The following is a 23,301-nucleotide window of genomic DNA, read 5'->3' on the forward strand; positions in this document are numbered from 1 at the left end:
AGTCATAGAGATTAAGGTCAATGCAACATTTTAGTCGTTGGATTAGGTCTTAAAATTCATGTCCTCCAAAAGAATGAGATGTACAGTTACTTTAATTGCCAAAAGCTTATGCAAAAGTCAGTGAGATGGAATCAAATCTAGGTACTTCTATTAAAAGATATATATATATATATATATATATAGCTTAAGTATGCCAAGTTAAAAAGTGAAATTGCCATTTCCTTGCTTATACACTTGTATCTTTTGCAGACATCTTTTTCACTATAGTTGAAGTTTTGTTTTGCATGCATGCCATGTGTGATTATATAAGTGGCATCTTAAAATGCACAAAAGAATATGGTATGATGATTAATTTTTCCTTTTTATCCATTCAAAGCCAAGAGTTATCCCAAATTCACTTTTGGTAAAGGAAAGCTAAATACCACTTTGTTTCCTTTAACCAAAGGCAGACAAGCTGTGTTTCTCTCTTTGTGGATGATTAGACTGGGTTGATGTTTTTGAGGGTTATCTTTTTTTAACACCTTTGAGTTCAATTGCTACAGGTTCTCTTAGAGAAGGTTGTTCATGATTATATATATGTATATATATGGCTACATATATAGATATTTATGGTTGAGTTTTGTGTTACAAAAGTTTCTTAAAGTAATAAACTGCTCAGAATCAAAAGTGTAGACAAAATGATGCTTTTATTTGCCAAAAAGCAAAACCATCTCACCTCTCCTTACTCTTAGACATGTACCACATGAGAGAGAGAGAATCAGTGAAGTTTAGGTGTATTCATTTAGTCTTGATCTTGACTTGTTTATGCTTTACCTTTCAAAAAAAGACTTATGTATGCTTTTTCTAAAGTTTTTGATGGAATGATGGGAATAAAGTCCATTGCGTGTATCTTCTCTCGCTAGATTTCTTCAAAAATGCTACTAGTATTTAGTATATGTCAACGATTAATTATTTATTTATTTATATGAACCATTGTCTGCAGAAAGAGACTTAACAAATTCATGCGTACTAAGGATGTTTACAAACAATTGTGTGCATTCAAAATTCGTAAATCGTTCTTCCCAAAATCCATTCAATCTCTCTTTAACCCACCATTCCATCCCTGAATTTATGTGAATTATAATAAATAAATAAAGCAATTTTATTTTTTTTTTCTCTATTTCGCTATTCATCTCCATCTAAAGCTTATAACCCCAACAAAACAAAATTTATTTTTCTTTATCCTATAAACCAACAGATTAGGTCACTCTTCCTCACTAGTGCACTCATTGATATCAATACTCCAGAAATGGGAGTATTTCAATCATCTCACAACTTATATTCATTTTTACTTTTATTCTTTGTCGTCTTCTAGCACATCCATCAATATCAAACATCCCTCTATGATCATTAATATTAATAGTGACTGATTCATTTCCTTTCACGACTAATGCAATATAATGAGATGCCCAAATTACCCAACACACACAGATACACACACAATAAGGTGCTTCAACTACACGGAGAAACTACTCGCAAGCATCAAACATGTGGTAGCCAATGTAGTTCCAGCATATTTGAACTGGCATATGATACCCAAAGCAAACAAAAATGGTGATAAATCAGTAAACATCAGAGTGTGACAATCAGACGAAATGATTTCTCAAGCTACACTATTGTCTACAAATTTCCAAATGTTCCAATATATTGATGCCAATTGAAAACTATAGAACAAGCTATCCTTGATACAGTCGTGTTGTAAGCTGACTGACTGGGAAAAAAAAAATTCAAAAATCTTCGGCTATTGAACATGCCTCTGCAGTAGCAACCCAAAACAGAAGAATCGTTGGGAGGCATAGTCAAAGTTTCTGCTCCCTAGGAATACAAAAGATAGAAACGGTGTTCGAGTCTTGTCATTCCGGTGCTGTAAGCTGTAACCCTGTTTCCAACTCCATGTGTCTTCATAACAGCCTGCTGAGAGACTTGATAAGCAATTTTAAGTTCCGTCTAGTCGCTTCGTCACCCGTGAATCCCAAAATATCAGAACTTATATTCTGCAAAAGTTGAACAATGGTTGAAGAAGAAACAAAAGCAACGACAACCACAGTAAAAACAAAAAACTATTAATGGCTTGTGTACTTAGCTCAAAATGTAGAAACATGCCAGGCAGGAACACACCTCAATATTCTTCAAAGTGAAAATGAGGGTATATATGGACTTCTGAATCAATTCAGTGTTCTCAGGGGTCATAATGGATGAATGCACTCTTCTGCAGAAAAAGGAATATTCAGTTTCTGTAAGTCTACAACACCCACACATAGACAATATAGAAACAAGGAGGGGGAGAAAGACAATAATATGGAATGAGCGCATATGAATTTGTGTCTGTAGCATTTTGAATGACCCCAGATAGTTTTTTTTTTTTTTTTTTTGGGAAATTCAAGCAATTGTATAGATAATAAATAAGTACAAGACTATAAAACCAATAGTGAGCCAAACAAGGCACAAGGCCAACCAAGAGCAATAAAATACCTATCTATTGGGCAAGCCCAGAACATGCAACAAAAGCAAGACAGAATAGGCCCGAAACATGAGAACCCAAACAAGACAGAATACAGAGCAACACTGAAATAGCCGTTGTTAACGAAGACATCTCAGACCACGTAGATAGTTTATATCAGCTACATATATCAGAATAGGAAATCAAGGTTTTGTTTTAGTATTTGGATGTGAAAATTCCTTATATTACAGATTTGTAAAAGGTGGATGTTACATTTTAAAGGGAAAACGACAGCAAGTCCAAATCCAGTTGAGATGTGTTTTTCAAACTTATCAAAGAAAAGTACATAGCAAATTCAAGCCACTTGCTGATTACAATTTAATCCGCGATCAAGTAGCCAAATTTAAGCAGTCTCAACAGGTATATAGCATTTAATCACCATTATGCCCCAAACAAAAGAAAATTTGAATTTCAAGAAAGTACTAGCATATTAGTATTGATGTGGGTTGAAACATTTAGGTGGCGTGGGGGGGGCTGGTGAGTGCAATGGTGCCTGGTGGGTGGCAATGGTGCAATGATGGTAATGACAGTTACATATTCTTTAGCAGTAGAGGCAAATGACAGGCAGCAGTGGCAGTACAACTAGGTTTAGGTAAAATAAATTGGGAAGCTTAGTAAAGCACTATAATTCAGTTGTTTCACTTATAATAGTGAGATATAAAATTATAAATAGCTCCTAGAGTGAGGCATCATGGACATAAATATGAGCCAGATTAATTACTGTGTGTGTGTGTGTTGGGTAAGAAACAAAACACTATATCACCAACATAAAAAAACAAAAAATAATTATAAAAAGAAAAAAAGAAGAAGATAGACTCGTATATAAAAAGGGATCACAAAAAAAAAAAAAAAAAAAAAAAAAAAACCGTAGCCTATCCAAACAATTAAGTTCACTGGTAACTAGAACAGTGGAGATTCTTCCTTTCAAATGTCATTTTTGTGATGAGAGCTATATGTTTGCTAAAATGAAAAGGAAAAAAAAAAATTTACTAAAAGAGAGAAGAACCAAAGTGCAATGAGTTGTTTACACATTTTTGGGATGCAACTCTCCACAAACTTCAACAAGCTAACCAATGGGCAAGTGGCCCAGCGGTACTAGGCCTCTACTTCCCAAAGGGAGGTCAGGGGTTCGAGCCTCAGTAGAGGCATGGGTGTCAGTACCAACTAAGAAAACAAAAAAACACAAAAACAAAAGAAAACAAAAAAAAAAAGTAGTACATTTTTGAACAAATTCCCATTTACCACAAGACACCATTCAATCGAGTATGCCCAAATCAAAAGATGGCTGGTATAGTTGGGAAATTATACCTCAGATCTTCAGAGGCTTGTGTCAAGCTTTTGGTTAAACTCTCAACTTCCTTCAGCAAACCAGAGTCACGAACCTCGGCCAGCAAAGGTTGAACATCTTCAGCCATGGCTTTGATCTGAGACATCACTACATCAAAAACAAATTTATGTGCATGAGAATATATAAAACATTGTGTATGGACAAGGATCTCAACACTTGCACAGATCACAAGAGTATGAGAATACAGATATGACAATCATGCAGGTTCTTCCTTCAGTTGTTGCATTCAAAATTTCCTACTTGTCACGAATCACACTAAGGAACAGCATGGTAAAGAGGTATTGCCATCATTATACCAAAAGTGAAGGTGTTGCATAAGTCATCTGAGAAGCTTTGAGGCCAAATAATGGCAGTGCAGTTAAACAAGGTAGGCAGATTGGCTCAAAAGCACATGCACTCAAACATGTCAAAAAAACAACAACAAAACACTATGTGCCTATTTCTTAAACTCTCTCTTAACCACTCATTTTATCCTTGTTAACACATAAAAGATTAAGAGAAAACCTTCTACTGCGTTTAGTCTAATAGATCAAAATAAAATGACTTTTAAGGCTGATGAAATTTTATCATACGAGATGAACACTTCTTTTGAAATTGACTGAAATTTTTGAACCATTCAAAGAACTTAATCAACAGATGACCACTACAAACAAATTAAAAATTCTTTTGGTACACTAGATGTGCTAAATGGACCCATGAAATAGTCTGTTCGCATCATTTAAAATCCTGACATCACAAGACGTTGTAGATTAATAGCAATTATGCCCTGTATCAGTCTACGTCATCCTTTCCCTTCTTGGGTGGGACGACGTGGTCCTGAAAGAGGATCATCAAGGCATACTCACAGGGAAAAGCTGCCTCCTTAGCTCTTCCCTCCTCCAACCTCACAGGCCTCAGACACCTGTGGTCAGCATACTGATTGCTCAAATCGTGGGTCCTGGTTACCCACGACCATGAGGACAATTAAGTGCCCCCAAGTTTCTGTGAGACCCTATTTACACACAAAATGTCTGGAATGTGTGAGTACTATGTTCTCAACAATCAAAATGGAAAACAAAACCACCATTTTAGTACAGATTTCCCAACAGTGCATCTGACAATATAACCAGCTGCTTATCATCATCTTCTTACAAATGGCCTGAAGGAAAAACAAGTCACCCCAAAATCTCCTATGTGAAGTTCCTTTCGCTCCTAATCATGAAAGTTTGTTTATTCATTTGATTCGTTAGTTTACCAAGTATTTCCGCTAATCCTACAAATTTTAAGCTTTCCACAGTTGTTGTTACACAAGAATTTCAAGAATCAGGTATTTGGAAGAAAAGGTAAAAGGAGTTTTTCACTTCCCATCACGAGATTCTTGTCGTTCTTTTAATGTTTGTTGCACTTTATTAATCTTTAGTGTCTTTGTGATAGCTTAATTAATAGCAAACTACAATGAGCAACATCCATGTACTACAGAAGTTGGATGCTTTCTGAAACTACTTTCAGTTTCCTTAGAGTTGGATTATCTAAATACATTTAATTTTGCACCAATCAAAGAAGCGGCTAAATAAGCACCACCAGATTACAATTTAAGCCGCATGCTTGACTGAAGATCTTGACGACTTTGACCAGCCAAGACTCCTAAGTAAAAGGTAACCTTATAGAACAAATGGGGCACATTGTGTAGGGCCAAAGGGTTTCAAGCCCAAATTATAGATAACATATCAATAAAATCCCACATGAATGATATCCCATATGAATCCAAATTTGTGGAACACCTTGTGTTTTCTCCTTTTGGTGGAAAGATGATTGTTTAAAAATGAAATTTTACTTAAATATTTGAAGGATATTGTTTTCACACGCCAAAAGTGATCGACAACAGAATTGTTTGATCTCTGATGCCTAAAATCTCTATATGAAAAACACAATGCTTGAAAGGGCATTCCACCTCACTTAAAACTCAATAAAGCCTTATCCTAACTACTTGGGTGAAATATATGAATCTTATTATGTTTAAGATCTTCATTTTATTTGAATCACCCACTATGACATCATTCCTTATCATCAAAATACATATTACTATTGATCTTTCCTTTCCCCAGTATTACCTCAGTATAAACCATGTCACGCTTCTTCACTGGCACAAAAACTATACTCCACCTAATCTATGTAATAATCAGTCTCAACAAGAAAATATCCCTTTCTATGCCCTCAAAAAGTAGAAGCAAGAATAAATCAGAGACTTCATGATTACTTAGCGTTTTCCCTAATATTTCGTAAGTGATTCGAAAGACTTGATAATTTTGCAGCTAACAGTAAAAATTTCTAAAGAAGAATCATATTTGATATATACATTAAAAATCGTTTTACTTCCAAATTCTTCTAAGGCCAAGTTACCCATTGAATGAATACATACAAAACAACATCAAGAGCGCTACTTTTTAGCTTTCAAATGAATAAATACTAATCACGAAACTAATAGAATGTAGCAAGGTTAAAAAGTAGCTAGCACAGGTAAGTTCGAAATCTCATAGTGATGGGTTTATCACTTGGACAAAAGTTTGACAAAAATCTACAAAAAAAGAACTAAAAAAAAAAAAAACGAAGAGAAAAAGGTAGGGACCACTGATTTTTAATATTGTTCAGGAGCATACTTTTGACCATAAAATTCATATTCCATTTAATATTTTGACCAGAGAAAAAAAAAAGGAAGTGTAGAAGAGAGGAAGGAAACAACAACTTTTCTTCTTTCTAGATAAGAACATTTTTTTTTCCACATATAAAAGGTTAATGGAATGCGCTCAAAGAGATTCAAATACCAAGTTCAAACTCTGCCATCAATAGCCCATCTCTATTTAAAATAAGAAGTTCGGAAGTAGTACAGAATTCCAGCCTTCACTTGATCACCCTACCAACATAATTTGTCATTGTATATTTGCAGTGAAAATAATTAACTAACTGTTAGGCATGGCTCAACTCAGCTAAAACAATATTTTAAGATGGGAATATCACACCTTGGTAAGCAATGGTTTTGCATCTTCAATAACAGATGCAGCTCGCTCTGCCAACAAATAGGTATTGACAACACCAATTTCTTCTACTTCGCGTCCAAGGCGGGTGAATATCCCAACCAAGGCATCCAAACTTACACCCTGATATCCCTTTATCGTTTGCCTATCACATACAATTAGCCCTTCTTTAACACATTCTGGGTCAAGAGGGCCAAGTGAAGGTATTGGAATTGGTTCTCGAGGTGTAATATCAATCATAGTTTCCATGAGAAGGCCAGACTGGTTCACCTCAACAAGTGAATTTCGAGGTATTATTATTTTATCATCTTCCACCTACAAACAGAAGGGGTATGTATAAGCAGAGATTCCCACAATGTAAGCAATCAATAGAAACACGGTTGTGCTTCAAGATTTCATTCAAAAAATAGAAATGATTAACAAACTTTTGAGTTAGTAATGAAAATTTAGTCTTTAACTCACCTCAACAACTGCTTCAATGTTTTTCAAGGAAGGATTAACACGAATAACATTGCCAACAGTCACCCCTCTAATCCGAACAGGTGTTCCCGTACAAATCCCACAAGCCTGAGAAAACTCAAAGACAGCCAGATACTTCCTGAATTTAGACCGCAACTGAAACCCCCTTAACCAAACCAAACTAAGTGCAAGGAGGACTGTGCCCGACACAAGGAACAACCCAACTCCACCTTCCCAAATGCTCCTCCTACCAAACCCAAAGTCACTCAATGGCCGCAATGTTTGCTTCCAAATATTCCGAGGTACATCTAAAATAACTGCAAGTGGATTCTTTTTTTCAGAAGAAGAGGGCAGTTGGGTATGTCCTGTATCAGATGTAGCTCTTACCCTGAAGAATTTCTTTTGTGATCTTGACGGCAGAAAAGGCAAAAAATTCACAGAACAAGGCGTCCGCGTAATCCCACAAGAAGATAACACAGTAGGGCATGTTGAAACATGGACTAGTGAATTCCCAACCATTTTTCACAATGTCCCAAGTTCAACTTGGAGCATTGCCCTATGGAAACAGCACAGGTTCAATTTACTCTAGATAACTACTAATATAATTTTTCTTGTTCTTGAGCCAAATCCAAGCTGCTTACAAAAACGTGACAAAACCATAGAAGTCAAAATACTTTATTGCAGAAACTGGAAATAATCATAAGCAATCAAATTAGCTGAATAGATCCATAAAACAATCAGCTAGAAATACAGATGAAAATTTTCCACCACCCTCAAGAAATGTCAATGAAGTTGGACTACACGTATGACTAAAAAGAGAAATGAAAATTGAACCATCTGGGTCTAGTCATAGATCATCAAAATTCTTTGCATTAGAATGAATCTTAGAATTCTTGGTAGACCCGTTCAGATCCCCAAATGAAAAAGAATAAAAAAATAAAAAAAAATGAGAAAATAGAGAGAATTAGGGTTTATGGAACAACACTAAAGTCTGAGCTGGTTAGAGTTAGAATAGAAAGTTGGTATACTGAGAAATGAAGGTTTCTCCAAGAAATTAGGGTAGACCTATCGATGAACAGATAGAGAAAATCTAGAAAGAGAATTGCAAAGAGTGAGAGAGTTCATCAAATGTTAAAGTAGACACCATGAATGATACGTACCAGGGCAGAGATTGGAATTGGTAATGTAGAAGATTGTTGTAGTCACGTTGCTCACTGCTGATTAGTCTCCAAGTGCCGACGAAGAAGTTAATGGAATCACTGTTGCCCCAGAAGTCGGGGAGATAGAGAGAGTTTTGAGAGAAAACAGGTCATCGGGTTATCAATGGCCAATCTTCTGCGCGAGGGGTATCTTGGTTTAGGGTAAATTACGTCAACTTTCCCTAAAATTTGGACAAATTACACGCATCAACCATAAAAAAAAAAATGGGCAATCTACGTGCATAGGCGCTACAAATGAACCAAGTCGTTCATGAACAACTTAGACTCGACTTATTAAAAGCTTGACTTAGACTAATTTATTTAGTAAACGAGCCGAGCTTGAACAATATTAAGCTCGGCTCATGAGCATACTCGTTTACATATATATATATATAAATATATATGTTATATTTAAAGGCAGCCCATATATATAAATCTAACCCAAATTCATATATATTTTGTATTGACCCAATTAGTATTTGGACATTTAGAAGCCCATTTTTTAAGTAACCCACTGTCTAAATTGATCTCAGCCATTAAGTAGCCCATTTAAGTCTAAATTCATCTCAGCCATTGTATTCACCTTATAATATCTTAAGGGTAGATTAAAAAAGAAAAACAAAACCCTCAGAAACAACGGCAACAAGTTGAAACCAGCTTCTCCAATCCCACTGGCATATCACGACAGAAATCCACGGTCCTTCTACTTCTCATGTGATTATCTTGTATTCCTAAGCGACATCGAGTTAGGTTTATCTCTCTCTCTCTCCCCTCTCTCTCTAGCTTGATATAATTGTTATAAATCTGATAAATCGAATATTGATGAAATTGAAGTTGGTGAAGGAGACTCAAGAATAGAGAAGAATGTTTAATATGTGAATTGATGGTGGTGTTTTTCAGTTCCAAAATGGTTCCTCGATTTGATAGATAGTATATACATATATGTATATATATTATATATACACAGTCACACGAGCTCGAACCGAGCCGAGCGTGAGCTCATCAAAAAATTATTGAGCCGAGCTCGAGCCTGACTAGGCCAAGCTCGGCCGAACCCGAGCCTAGTCCAAGCAGCTCTCTAACTTAGACGAGCCAAGCCTGAGCAACCTAAAGTTCGACTCGGCTCAGCTCGGTTCAACTCATTTGCAACCTTATTCGTACAAGAGAAAGAGCATATTTTTATATAAGAAAATGGCAAAATTATGCTTTTATAAAATTTAGTCAATTGGTATTGAATAAAAAAAAAAAATCTTAGGGGTGTCATTGAACACATGCCAAATCTTAGAAGAAGTTAAAGTAATAAACGATTAGAGCATCTCCAATGTCCTCTCCAATGATTTCTCAAACTCAAAATATAACAAGTGGATGAAAATAAGGCACTCCAATGGCCTCTCAAAAGACCTCTCATATTTTGAGATTGTTAAAAGTATTACCAAATATAGTAACTCTTAAATGACTTCTCAAACTCAAAATATAACAGGTGGATGTAAATAATGCACTCCAATAGGCTCTCAAAAGAACTCTCATATTTTGAGATTGTCAAAAATTGTTAAAATGAAAATAAGGTACTCCAATGGGCTCTCAAAATATGGAATGGTTGTTGTGTCAAAAAATAGCATTTTGGATGAAATGTACCATTAGAGCAATTACAAAAATATAGCCTTTTGACACTGTAACTCCTCTCAAACTATAGATTTGGCATAAAAATATATTATTTTGCATTGGAGTTACTCTTAATGATGTATTTGTGTAATTTGTCTAAACTTTAGTTAGCATCATTTATCCAATGATTTATTATAAAGGAATAAAGGGGCAATTTGGTTATAACACTGCCAATTTCAAGGTCCATGTAAAAAGAGGTGAAGTAATAGCACGGCCGCAATAGACTGTTAGGCTAATTTTTTTTGTTCACGTTGGATCTGAATGAAAAATCAAATTGACAACAGTATCTAACAATTTAAGTTTTGAAGTCCAACTACAAGAATCGTACTCTTTACAAAATGGTATCAAAATTCCCATGAGTAAGCATCCCAAGGAACGGGTGCGAATCCTCTGAAGTGAATTCCCATGCGGTCCCCTGCAGTGAGCTCCTAAGTGGTCTATATTTGGCCACGTCCTTCTTCATTTAACAGCTTTTGATACCGCGTTTAGCAATTACAAAAAAGTGAAATGTCACACGAATCTTTTAGTAAGCTCTTTTTGACCATCATTTATAAGTAACATCATAGGAGTTTTAAAAGTAACATTACCATTTGTAAAAGGGTAATATTACTGCTTAAAAAATGAAGGTTGTTGACAACCAAATTCTTCATGATCCTGTCAAAATCCTCTTTAAATTAACATGTGACTATTTTTTTTGGATGTTCAATTTTTTATGATAAAATTTAACTTAAAAAATATATAAATAATATGTTAAATTTAGTTAGATTTACGTGTGACTATTAGTTTTTCAGTATTACGCGAATATTTTTTTTTGATGGTAAAGGTGGTGAGTGTTGCAATTAATATTAAACTTTGCCAAATTTTTTTCAAAGATATGTTACATAATTTATACCTAAGTGTATGTTTTTTTTTTTTTTTTTGGGAATGAAAAAAAAAAAAAAATGTGGCTCTTTTCATTATTTTTGGAAATATCAAGTATTTTGTTTGTTGTCTAAAGTTAATTCAAGTGACTTTAATTTTGATTTAAATTCTTTAAATTAACATGTTAAAGTGTTTTAAAATACTTTAATTTCAAATAATAACATAAATGATATGTTGAATTGAGTTACGTTTATTTATGACATTAGTTAATCTGCATTATGTGCATACCTTATTTTGAGGGTGAAGATAATTTTTACTTTTTTTGTAATTGTTATATTCAAACACTGTCTTAGTCTCTACGGCTATTAAATAAAGAAAGACATGAACAAATATAAATCACTTAAAACTCACCGCATGGACAGTAAGGAAAGCTCACTTCAGAGCATTTGCGCCCCCAGGCCCCCAACGAACACCATCGCAGGTGCTTGAATCCCAAAAGTGGGGACGAAAGGGTAGGTAGGTTCACTTGAATCTCCTAGACGATTGCTCACTATGATGTGTCAGTGCGATTGGTAAATTTCATTACTGACAGGTCTTTTTAGTGAATATCACAGCTATAATGGTAAGATTGTTAGGAAGGGAATTTTAATTCATAATTTAAAGGTGTTAAAAAGACAAATTCCAGGAACTTCAATCACTTTATAATAATTAAAATGGCTTTGATAGTGGGATCTCCATTATAGTCTATAGACATAAAATATGATGAGTAAACAGTAAAGTGGGAAAATTGCTGTAGGTGAATTAATAATGGGCTTTATTTCTCTATTTTGAATTGGGCTTATTTTGACCGGATTAAAGGGCTCAAGTTGAAATATTTTATGGACTTGGGCTTGGGGACCACCAAAATATTTTATGGACTTGGTTTGGGTTTGGTGTGTGGGGAGTGGGCCGCCACTGATTTTGAACAGGACTATGTTATTTACACACATTACACATGAACATAATATATGAAACAACAAATTGAGAAAATAAAAACAACATTTTTTTTTTCTTTGGAATATTTGAGTTAGATAAAGGACAAACTAAGAAAAATACCCTTAATGTTCTAATTTTGGACAAACAACATCCTTATTGTTTATTCAGTATATAATTTCGTTAAGTTTGAAAAAAATGAGCAAAAAATGACTTATGTTGTGTATATATTATATAAGTCCGTTAAGCTTGAAAGATAAACAAAAAAGGATTTGAAGTCATTGTTAAGCTATAAAATTAGCTCCGAAAACACCCTTATCTCTTCCTATAATGCCCTTATTAGGACAAAGTGAGAAAAACACCCCCAATGTTTACATTTTGGGCAAATAACACCCCTATCCTTTATTTTGAGTATACAAGTTCGTTAAGTTTGAAAAAATGTGACAAAGAAGGGCTTGAAGTTATTGTTTCGTTAAAAATTTATTCATATGCATTGCACATGACATTTTTAAGATATAAAATTTTAAAAATACCCTTGTCTCTTCCAATAATATCCTTATATATATACACTCCTGTCACATTTAATAAATTTTTTTAATTATTTTTTATTTAGTTGTAAAGGAATAATTTAGTGTTTTCAACATTTAGGTTCTTGTTTGTACCAAAATTGAATGTTAAGGAGATTTATAACGTATAGGCCTTATAGGGGGTTATATATTTTGTATACATACCATAAGGGTGTCTTTTGCCCCCAACCCTATATTATATAGTATATAAAAAGAGGGACAATTTAATTATTTCATATTTAATTATTTTTATATTTTTTTATTCAATTATAGAGGAACACTTTAATCTTTTCAACATTCAAATCCTTATTTGCTCCAAAATTAAAAGTCACGAAAGTTTTAAAACGTATAGGAATTATACACTTTAATATATACTAAGAGTCTAGGAGGCCTTTTAAAAACTTGATGACAAGTTGGTAGTAATAGTCGTTATCCGCTAATGTCTAACCACACCAATCACAATTCTCCAAGACTTTTGTGTTGATTTTTAACCAACCAAAATAACATTTTTATTTTTTATTTTTTTACTGGTTTTCAACCGATCCACCAGGCGACTGTCGTTGGACAGTCCCTCGCTAGTACTTCTCAAACTTGTTTATTTGCTGGAAGTCGACCAATGGATGTTTTGGTCATTCATATGCGCCAATAGTTTGTTTTCAGTCCCACTGGGGACTGATGGGCATTGTTTATATAAGTAATATCGTTATAGATATAGATGTAGTTTTGGACTACCCATTTGTACCACGTTTCCATAACACTACAAATTGATAATTGAAATGGTAATGTGAGAGAATTATAGTACATGACAATATATTATTGCACACATGCTTACACATAATCTAAAAAATACAACAAAATGACAGAGCAAATCACAAAGCACTGCACTTGCCTTAGGTCACACACACATGCTTACACATACACACATAGGTTACACACATAGGTTACACACACATGCTTACACATACACACACTTGAATTACTGATTTCCTTTGAAACAAATTGATTACTGAACCATCTCATCAACAAGATTAATTGTTCATTGAGTTCATCTTCTTATAAATGAGCCACTCTCAACGCAATCAAAAGATCCATCCTTTCTATCATGTTCTCCGAGAACTGAAGGTGGGCACGCCTCCACGACTTGCTTATTAATGAAGTAACAAAGACAACCCAATGCTACTACAAATCCAGATTCCAAGATGACAAAGAACCATTCCATGTCATGATGATTTTCATCGTCATTGACATCCAGACCTGGGCACTTGGTCGGAAGAGGGAGTCCACAAAGTAAAGGGTTACCTTCATAAATGGATGAATCATCCAGGGCTTGGAGCTGATTTCCAGATGGAATTTTCCCTATCAAGTTGTTGTGAGATAGGTTCAAGTGAGCCAAGAAAGTTAAAGAGACAAACCTTGAGGAATTGGTCCTGAAAGGTGGTTGTTTGAAACATTGAAAGTTTCCAACCACTGCAAATTTCCAATGTTCATGGGGATGCAGCCGGACAGGTTATTCTTTGACAAATATAAGGTGCCTAGTGTAACGAGGTGTGTTATTTCTGTAGGGATTTCACCAATTAGGCCATTCATTGAAAGATCAATGCTGTTGACATAGCTTAGAGTTATGCCATAATATTTGATCTCTCTTAGCATCGGCAATGAACTGTTTTCCTCCATCTCATACACAAATGTACTGCTATTACCGTAAACTAAAGCTGATAAATTTCCCAAACAGTTGGGAATGACTCCTGAAAGACTGTTGTGTGCAAGATCTAGGATTTGAAGATTTGTAAGATTTCACCATTGTTGAGGGATGTTTCCTCTGAATGAGTTAGATCGTAGGTGTAGCAACTGAAGAGGTGGAGTTGTATTTTGTCCGATCCATAAAGGTAATTTTCCTGAGAATCTGTTTTTCCCAAGGTCAATGCTCAATAACCTTGACCAGTTTTGCAAAGATGGAGGAATTTCCCCGTCTAAATCATTGCTACTCAACAATAATGTATCAAGAGAACTTAGGGAACCAATTGAGCTCGGAATATTACCTGAAAGGCTATTGTTTCTTACATCCAAAAACTTAAAATTTTGCAATTTGTTCCAACACTGAGGGAGATCTCCAGATAATTGATTGCTCCAAAGGACAAGTGCATTTAAATTTTCCATTGTGCATATTGATGATGGAATTGTACCACTGAGACGATTCTCAAACATATACAACATTTGCAATTGAGGCAACAGTTCACCAATATTTGATGGAATTGGTCCCGAAAATGAGTTGTTGCTAAGAGAAAATACAGATGCATTAGTGGACCACAATGGGAGGGGACCATGAAAACTGTTATTACTCAAGTCGACAGCAAGTAGTTTTGGAAATTCTAAATGGTAAGGGAGCTTCCCTTCTACTTGGTTGTTAGATAGATCCAAATTGACAAGTTGAGAAGATATCCTCGAAAGCCATTCTTCAGGTATGGTGTCTGCAATTCCAACATTTGTAAGGGTTACAGAAGCGAGTTCACTTTGAACTTGAAGCCAGACCAAGAATCTGGGGCCTACAAGACAATTTTCTAAATGAAGAAGTTTGAGCTTGAAAGGGGGTACCCATTCATATATATGTCACCTTAAAAACCAAGGACCTGAATTTGTTTGTTGATATTATTAAATCTTCTAATCTTGTGAGATTCATCAATTGTGCTTCTGTTACGACACCTTTCCATGAATTCTCTTGGAGATCTAGGTGTACAAGTTCCAAGAGTTGTCCAAAACATTCAGGAAAGGTTCCATTCAATTTATTGAAGGAGATGTCCAGTTTCTTGCAAAGATGACAAATTTCCAATCGATTTCGGAATTGAACCCCAAAAAGAGTTGTCAGCGAGACGCAAATGTTGAAGATTCTTAAGCATTCCTATTGTTTTGGGGAATTCCCCTTCAAAAGCGTTACTCTCTAAATTTAGTGACACAAGTAGGGCTGCAAACAAGCCAAGCTGTTCGTGAACTGCTTAGGCTCGGGCTCAGCTTGTGAATTACTCGGCTCGAGCTCGGTTCATTTATAAATGAATCGAGCTTGAGTCGAATTGTGAGGCTCGATTCATAAACGAGCCGAGTCTGAATAGCAGTAAGCTCGACTAGTTTATTCATGAACCATTCACGAGCTGAGCTCGATAAGATACTTGATTATAATATATATATATATATATATATATATACACACACACACACCAGTAATGTTCAATTGCTCCCTGGTGAGTAGGGAGTAATATAGTCACTTTTACTAATAACTTTAGGATCTAATCCAACGGCTACGGAAGAGAATAATTATTTTAGGAAATTAACATTTTTTTAATTAGTCATTAATTATGAAATGATTATATTAAATACATTCTTAAAGAAAAAAAATATTTAACCATGAATTGCCATCACTCCACCGCCATTGTCACCTCTACCCCGCCACTACCTCCACCACTATCACATCACCGCCACCACTGCTACAAAACCACCACACCTACACCACACCACTTCCACCCAAACAGATTTAATTACTACTTTTGACTAAGAATTACCAAATTTACAACTTAAAGCGCTTGCATCTAGATCCCATCATTAATCATAATTATCATGAGAAAGTCACAAGAAGCTGATAGAAAAAACTTATCATGATCAAGAATACATCTTTAAATTCATGTCCTTATAATTATTGGTGTATGTGGTGGTGGTGGTGGGTGGCAGTATGGTGGTGATGGAGGTGGCAGTGTTGTGGTGTGGTTGGGGGAGGTGGTCGTGGCAGTGGGGGAGGAGGTGGGTGGTGGTGTCGGACCGACAGTGGTGGAAAGGGACATAGTTAAAGTTGAATCAGATTAAAAAAAATTATTATCATTATGTTTTTAAAAAGTATCCAATATAGTCATTTTATAATTAATGGCTAATTAAAAGAAAGACAATTACCTAAAATAACTATTGTTTCAATTAGCCGCTGGATTAAATCAAAAGGCTATGGGTAAAAGTGAGTATATTGCTCCCTACTCACCAGGGGAACAATTGAACACTACTGATACATATACATATCCAATTATAATATATAATTTTTTGTTACGAAGGCTTAGTCCACAGGCCATTAAATTTTATAATCCTTTTTGTTTTAAACCCAATTTTATCGTTTTAAAACAAAAACCAAGTCCATTTGTACAATCAAACCCAAGCCCATATCTTATGTCTAACCCTAATCATCTTCCCTTTTTTTAAAATTATCAGTAGCCCAAGCAGAGCGGCAACACACCCTCAGCAATCTGCTTTCTATCATGGAATCTTACTTCTCTCTCTTTCTCTTCTTATATTTTATCATCTCATCAAGTAGCGGCGGCAATATACTTATGTATTAATTGTGTTTCATCCAAATTGATTTTTAATATAGATTTTGGGGTTTACTATTGATCTGTGCATCTCTCAACTTCTTCCATCAAAATCAACTCTGGTAAGTTTAATTTTCGATCAAAATTATCACTTTCTTTCTCTTTTTCTCTCAAACTTCTCTCTTTTTATTGTTGCAAATCTATTTCTCTATCAAACTTTTTTATTTTTTATTTATTTATTTTTTAATTTTTTGTTCCAGATCTGTTAGATGCGAAGTACCACAAAAAAAAAAAAAATAAAACGAGCTATCGAGCTCGGCTCGAGGCTTGTCGAGCATAGCCAAGCCGAGCTTGAACCAGATTTTCTCGGCTGGGCTCGAGCTTGAGCCGAGCTTGAACATTCTATCACCTGACCAAGCTGAGCTCGAGCACACCATTACTCAGCTCGGCTCGACTTGGCTCGTTTGTAGCCTTAGACACAAGGCCACTAGTTGGACACCCGGATAATCCATGAAAAAACTCAACCACCTCCCCACTGAAATTGTTTAGAGAAAGATCTAAAATTTTCAAGTTGCACATATTCCCCAAAAATATTGGTATTTGACCTTCAAAAACATTAATTGGAACCCAATTCAAGGGATTCCAAAGACTTCAAGTTCATGAATTCACTCGGAATGACTCAATCGAAGAAATTGGTGCTGAGATCAAGTTTGGTGAGGCTTGAGAGATTAAACAACCAGTTTGGTATTGTGGATTCAAAGAAAATTCTCAGAGAGATCAAAGACCGAAAGCAATGTTAAGTTAACAAATAGAATCGAGAGTGGAAGCCTCAGCAGATAACACTCTAATGTGTAACTCTTCGATATTAGGAAGCATATTAATTGTTTTGAGCCAATTAGTGTCACTGACTTCCAATTGTTGCATGTTAAGGTATTTCAAAGAAGAGAGACCTAAGAGCCACTTCAAATTTGTAGTGTGTAGGAAATAGCTGATACTTTGTACCTCAGCTAAATCGAGTAATATTGAAGAAGCACCGAGATCAAGATAGTTCAAGCGGGATAGATTTCCCAGATGAGGTGGAATCTCTCCAATCAACAATGAAGAAGAGAAATTGAGATATCTCAAGTTCTCAAGCATGCCCAAGAATTTAGGAATTTGAATTCCTTTAAAATGATTGAAGCTCAGGTCCAAATAGTTCAAGTATTTCAACTGAAGCAAAGAAGTTATCTTACCTTCCAAGCACACCTTCCATAATGTGATGTATAGGCCATCTCTTCATGGTACTCCATTGGATAAAAAGCCTCAGTGCCTATTGAAAATGGGTTTCTGAGGTTGAGCTTGATGACATGCCCTGATATGTTGTTGCAACGGACGCCACTCCAATGGTAACAATCGTCACCCACCCAAGAAGTCTACCCGAAGGATCTTTGAGATCATTTTTGAAGTCGAGAAGTGCTTCCATCTCCTTCTCAATGCACTTGGCAGAGGTGAGTTTAACGACGTTGAGCTCCAAATAGGATGATGAGCCTAACAACATCACCAGAAGAAAGAGACGAACAAGAAGACTAAGAAAAGTACTACTGTTAGCCATGGTGTTCTTGAAGATATGCAATGAGTAAGTAAGCAGTATTCAAAGCATAAACATTTCTTCTATGAGTGCATCCATGAAGTTATTGTAAGAAAGATAGGTGGTCCTTATCTTAATATTTCATTGGCCTTCCACCACTCATATCTTAATTTTTCCTTTCTTCCTTCCTTTTTTTTTTTTTTTTTTTTTTTTTTTTTTTTTTTTTTTTGTTAAATTTTTTCTGGCAGTTGGTCTGTAAGGTTTAAAAACCGAATTACAGGACACTGGCTGACTATATATAACAATTTGTACTGTAAATTTCTTTTAAGGTTTGATTTAAAATCAAGGATTTCAAATCAATGTGTTTAGATTCAATTCGTAAGAAATATAGCGTGATAGATCCGAGAAGATATCAAATGAATGGATTTGAGAGAATTATACAAGTGAATCCAGATAACAAGGTATAAAGAGTTATGTTTATTTTTATTATTATTTTGGTATTTACCCAAAAAAATCACCTTGAACTTGAGAATTTAACTTCATAGCTAACTTTTTATGTAAAAACTCAACTCTCTTGATTTAAATCCATTCATTTATCTAAATGAAGCATAAGTTAGATTCCTAAATCTACAAATGCAAAAAGTTTACTCATGGCTGACTATTGACATTGGTCAAAATGGTCGTGATAAATGTTAGAACCCCTAAAACATATTGCCGGTTTAGAAAAAAAAATTGTGTTCAAGAATTAGTGTAAATATCAAACCAATGAATATTAGAAAATAGCAAAACTGATCATACAAGTATCATCACACAATATGTCCTCATTTTCTGTAGGCGTTAGTCTTCAAATGCATTGAATTCTGACAGAGATTTAGAGAGTAACTCACCATGCATGCCTAATACAACTGCAGCAGTTTGCAAAACTACAAATTGATAAATGATAACGGAAGTGGTGATGTGATGGAATTATAATATTATTATACAAATGCTTACACATCAACTCAAAAAGAGAAAAAAAAAAAAAAAAACTACACAAAAAAATAAATAAATAAAAGAAAAAAAAAAACCACAAAGACTTGCACTTATCTACGTACCTACACACACGTGCACTGGAGTTGCTAATTTCTCTTGAAACAAATATATTACAAACCTTCTCTTCCGAAGGATTAATTTTTCACTGAGCCCACCTTCTTCTCAAATTAGCCACTCTCAATGCAATCGAAAGAACAATCCTTTCTATCATGTTCTCCAAGAACTGGAAGTAGCAATGCCTCCACGACTTCTTTATTAATATTGTACCAAAGACAACCCAAAATCCTACAACAAATCCGGGTCCCAAGCTGATATAGAACCATGCCATGTCAAGACCATTTTCATCGTCGCTATCATCGAGATGTCCTCCATCACGAGGTGGCACATCAGATTTATCATCACCTGGGCACTTGGTTGGAAGAGGGAGTCCACATAGTAAAGGGTTACCTTCATAAATCGACGAATCATCGAGTGTTTGGAGCTGATTTCCAGATGGAATTTTTCCTGCCAAGTTGTTGTGAGACATGTTCAAGTGTGCCAAAAACGTTAATGAAGACAAACTTTGAGGAATTGGTCCCGACAGATTGTTGTTTGAAACATCCAAGGTTTCCAAATATTGCAAATTCCCAACGTTGTCGGGTATCCATCCAGACAGATGATTCATCGAAAGATTTAAGGTACCAAGTGCAATAAGACTTGTTATCTCTTCAGGGATTTCACCAATTAGGCTATTTGCTGAAAGATCAATAATATTGACATATTCCATAGTTTTTCCATATGTGAGCTCTCTTCCTTTTGCCACCACAACTATTTGCTCTGTAGTGAGATAGAAAAAGCTGCTATTACCATAAATTAGAGCTGTTAAATTTCCTAAACAGCTAGGAATGACTCCAGAAAGGTTGTTGTCCGCAAGATCTAGAATATGAAGTTCCGTAAGATTGCACCATCGTTGAGGGATGACTCCGCTAAACGAGTTAGATCGCAGAAGTAGAATTTGTAATGCAGGGGCACGTTCTCCTATCCACAAAGGTAGTTTTCCAGTTAAGTTGTTTCCTCCAAGATCAATCATCACCAGCATGCAGTTCTGCAATGATGGAGGAATTTTCCCATGTAGCATATTGTTGCTCAACATTAATTCCTGAAGAGAACTCAGAGAACCCAATGAGCTTGGAATTTCGCCCGAGAGCTTATTGTTTGCCATATCCATAATGGATAATGTCTGCGATGCCTTCCAGCATTGAGGGAGCTCCCCAGATAATTGATTGGTCCTAAGGACAAGTGATTTTAACATTTCCATTTTGCATAATGATAATGGAATTGTACCCCCGAGAGGATTCTGAAACAGATGCAAAACTTGCAATTGTGGCATCAGTTCACCAATATTTGATGGAATCGGACCAGAAAACGAGTTGTTGTTGAGAGAAAGAACAGATGCATTGGTAGACCATGATGGAAGGGGACCCTCAAAATGATTATTACTCAAGTCCATAGAACCTAGTTTTGGATATTCTAAATGGATCGGTAGCGTTCCTTTTATTTGGTTGCTAGAAAGATCCAAATAGGTGACTCGGGATGATAACTTGGAAAACCATTCCCCAGGTATGGTGTCTGCAATTCCAACATTTGTAAGAGACAAATAAGAAAGTTCACTTTGAAGTTGAAGCCACATCGGAAATCTGGGACCCACTAGGCAGTTTTTGAGATCAAGATGCTTGAGCTTGAACGGGGGTATCCATTCGTATGTCACATTGAAAATCACTGACCTAAATTTGTATGTATCTATTTGAAAATACTTTAATCCTGTGAGATTTATCAAGTGAGCATCTGTTATAATAACACCTTCCCATGAATTCCAATTGAGATTTAGGTCTATGAGTTTTGAGAGTTGTCCAAAACTTTCGGGAATGGTTCCATTCATCTGATTGGAGGAAATGTCCAATTTTTGCAAGTTTGACAAATTTCCAATCGATTTTGGGATTGAACCCCAAAAAAAGTTTCCAGAGAGGTACAGATTTTGAAGATTCTCAAGTATTCCTATTGAATCTGGCAGTTCCCCTACAAGATAGTTACCCCGTAAACTTAGTGACACTATGCTATTAGTAGGACAACCTGAGATTAATGCACCAAAAAACTCAACCACCCCTTCGCTGAATTGGTTTTCAGAAAGGTCTAAAATTTTAAGCTTGCAAAGATTCCCCAAAACTATTGGTATTTGACCTTCAAATCCATTACCACTCAAATCAAGTGATTCCAAAGACTTCAAGTTCACAAATTCACTCGGAATGGTTCCATTAAAGGAATTGCCACTGAGACGAAGTCTGGTGAGGCTTGTGAGATTGGACAACCAGTTTGGTATTGAGGAGCAGTTAAAGTCATTAACAGAGATATCAAGGGATTTCAAAAACTTCAAGTTAACAAATTTACTCGGAATGGTTCCATTGAAGTTACTGCCCCTGAGATCAAGTTCGGTGAGGGTTGTGAGATTGAACAACCAGTTTGGTATTGAGGAGAAAAACTGATTCTCAGAAATATCAATGACTGAAAGAAAAGTTAAATTAATGAATGGGAGTGAGAGTGGAAGGCTTTGTAGAGAGCACCTAGGCAAGTGTAACTCGAGGAGGTTAGGAAGCATATTAATTGATTGCAGCCAATTTATGTCATTGACTAACATTTCTCTCATGTTAAGGTATTTCAAAGAAGAGAGCCGTGTGAGCCATTCCAAATTTGGAGTGAGTAGGTTACTCATGCCAACTGGGTTGTCAATTAAATGGAACAACGTTAAATCATAGCCGAGATCAAGTGAATTCAGGCTGGATAGATTTCCAAGATGAGGTGGAATCTCTCCGGCAAAGAATGAAGAAGAGAGATTAAGATATCTCAAGTTCTCAAACATACCCAAGAATTTAGGAATTCGAGTTCCTTCAAAATCATTGAAGCTTAGGTCCAAGTAATTCAAATATTTCAAGTGAAGCAAAGAAGAACTTATCTGACCTCTCAAACACGACCTTTGGTAATGGGACGCATAGGCAAACCGTTCATAATCGTACTCCATTGACCAAAAAATCTCACTGCTTTCTGAAAATGGATTCCTGAGGTGGAGCTTGACAACATGTCCTGATACGTTGTTGCATCGGACACCACTCCAATGGCAACAAGCGTCACCCACCCAAGAAGAAAGTCTGCCAGAAGGATCTTTGAGACCTTGCTTGAAGGTCAGAAGTGCTTTCCTCTCCTCCTCAATGCACTTGGCGGAGGTGAGTTTAATGATGTTGATCTCCAAATAAGATGATGAACCTAGCAATACCACCAAAAGAAAGAGGCGAACAACAAGACCAAGAAAACTGTTACTATTAGCCATGGTGTTCTTCAAGATTTCTAATGATCGAGAGTACATATATATAATAAGTGCTTTCATGAAGTCAGTTGCACAGAAACTACAAGCAGATGGTAAGAAATGACACATATCACCAATGGAAATTTGGATCGATGTGGTAGTGGGTCCATGAATAAATATCCACAAATTCGGATGCATATTTGGTGAACTCATAAATATTTTTGGTGTACTAGGTACTCCATTATGGAAATTTTGGTGCAAGACTCATAAATATATAGACTTTCATAATGCAGTACACCAATAATATTTATGACCCCAACAAATTTCTCTATTTCATAATAAATGTGTTCATACATCATTTACTGCCCTCTCTTTTCACTGTATTAGGTTTTTTTTTTTTTTTTTTTTTTCTTT

The 23,301-nt window shown here is 35.6% G+C and overlaps 3 protein-coding genes across 3 annotated transcripts; all 3 read right to left on the reverse strand.

Moving 5' to 3' along the window:
• Positions 1-1,582: 1,582 nt before the first annotated feature.
• LOC132303531 (protein TRIGALACTOSYLDIACYLGLYCEROL 2, chloroplastic) lies at positions 1,583-8,705 on the reverse strand. Its single transcript, XM_059800828.1, has 6 exons — positions 8,518-8,705; positions 7,361-7,990; positions 6,884-7,213; positions 3,848-3,963; positions 2,158-2,248; positions 1,583-2,033 (listed from the first exon to the last, which is right to left on the reverse strand). Exons 2-6 carry the CDS (start codon positions 7,874-7,876, stop codon positions 1,941-1,943), a joined length of 1,146 nt encoding a protein of 381 aa, XP_059656811.1. The 5' UTR covers positions 7,877-7,990; positions 8,518-8,705; the 3' UTR covers positions 1,583-1,940.
• Positions 8,706-13,662: 4,957 nt separating this feature from the next.
• On the reverse strand, positions 13,663-18,545 carry LOC132276395 (probable leucine-rich repeat receptor-like protein kinase At5g63930). The gene is made up of 4 exons (XM_059777806.1): positions 18,305-18,545; positions 14,551-15,160; positions 14,030-14,370; positions 13,663-13,973 (listed from the first exon to the last, which is right to left on the reverse strand). Exons 1-4 carry the CDS (start codon positions 18,543-18,545, stop codon positions 13,663-13,665), a joined length of 1,503 nt encoding a protein of 500 aa, XP_059633789.1.
• A 1,150-nt stretch (positions 18,546-19,695) lies between these two features.
• Positions 19,696-22,911, reverse strand: LOC132276406 (receptor-like protein EIX2). The gene has a single exon (XM_059777817.1). The coding sequence runs from the start codon at positions 22,909-22,911 to the stop codon at positions 19,696-19,698; it is 3,216 nt and encodes a 1,071-aa protein (XP_059633800.1).
• Positions 22,912-23,301: the final 390 nt, after the last annotated feature.

The sequence above is a fragment of the Cornus florida genome, unplaced genomic scaffold (assembly GCF_030987335.1).
Source record: "Cornus florida cultivar Cherokee Brave unplaced genomic scaffold, ASM3098733v1 CherokeeBrave_3.0.0_Hap2_Chr01, whole genome shotgun sequence".
In the NCBI taxonomy this organism is placed as follows: Eukaryota; Viridiplantae; Streptophyta; class Magnoliopsida; order Cornales; family Cornaceae; genus Cornus; species Cornus florida.

What these genes read in the sequence shown, in the direction of transcription:
- LOC132276406 (XM_059777817.1), bottom strand. Translation starts at nt 22,911, where the DNA reads ATGGCTAATAGTAACAGTTTTCTTGGTCTTGTTGTTCGCCTCTTTCTT.
- LOC132276395 (XM_059777806.1), bottom strand. Translation starts at nt 18,545, where the DNA reads ATGGCTAACAGTAGTACTTTTCTTAGTCTTCTTGTTCGTCTCTTTCTT. An exon ending in TCTTTGCAAAACTGGTCAAG is followed by an intron (nt 14,371 to 14,550) that starts GTTATTGAGCAT and finishes TGCACACAACAG; the next exon opens with TCTTTCAGGAGTCATTCCCA. An exon ending in TTCAGGACCAATTCCTCAAG is followed by an intron (nt 13,974 to 14,029) that starts GTTTGTCTCTTT and finishes ACAACTTGATAG; the next exon opens with GGAAAATTCCATCTGGAAAT.
- LOC132303531 (XM_059800828.1), bottom strand. Translation starts at nt 7,876, where the DNA reads ATGGTTGGGAATTCACTAGTCCATGTTTCAACATGCCCTACTGTGTTA. An exon ending in CAAGCCTCTGAAGATCTGAG is followed by an intron (nt 2,249 to 3,847) that starts GTATAATTTCCC and finishes CTTTTTCTGCAG; the next exon opens with AAGAGTGCATTCATCCATTA. An exon ending in TCACTTTGAAGAATATTGAG is followed by an intron (nt 2,034 to 2,157) that starts GTGTGTTCCTGC and finishes CAACTTTTGCAG; the next exon opens with AATATAAGTTCTGATATTTT.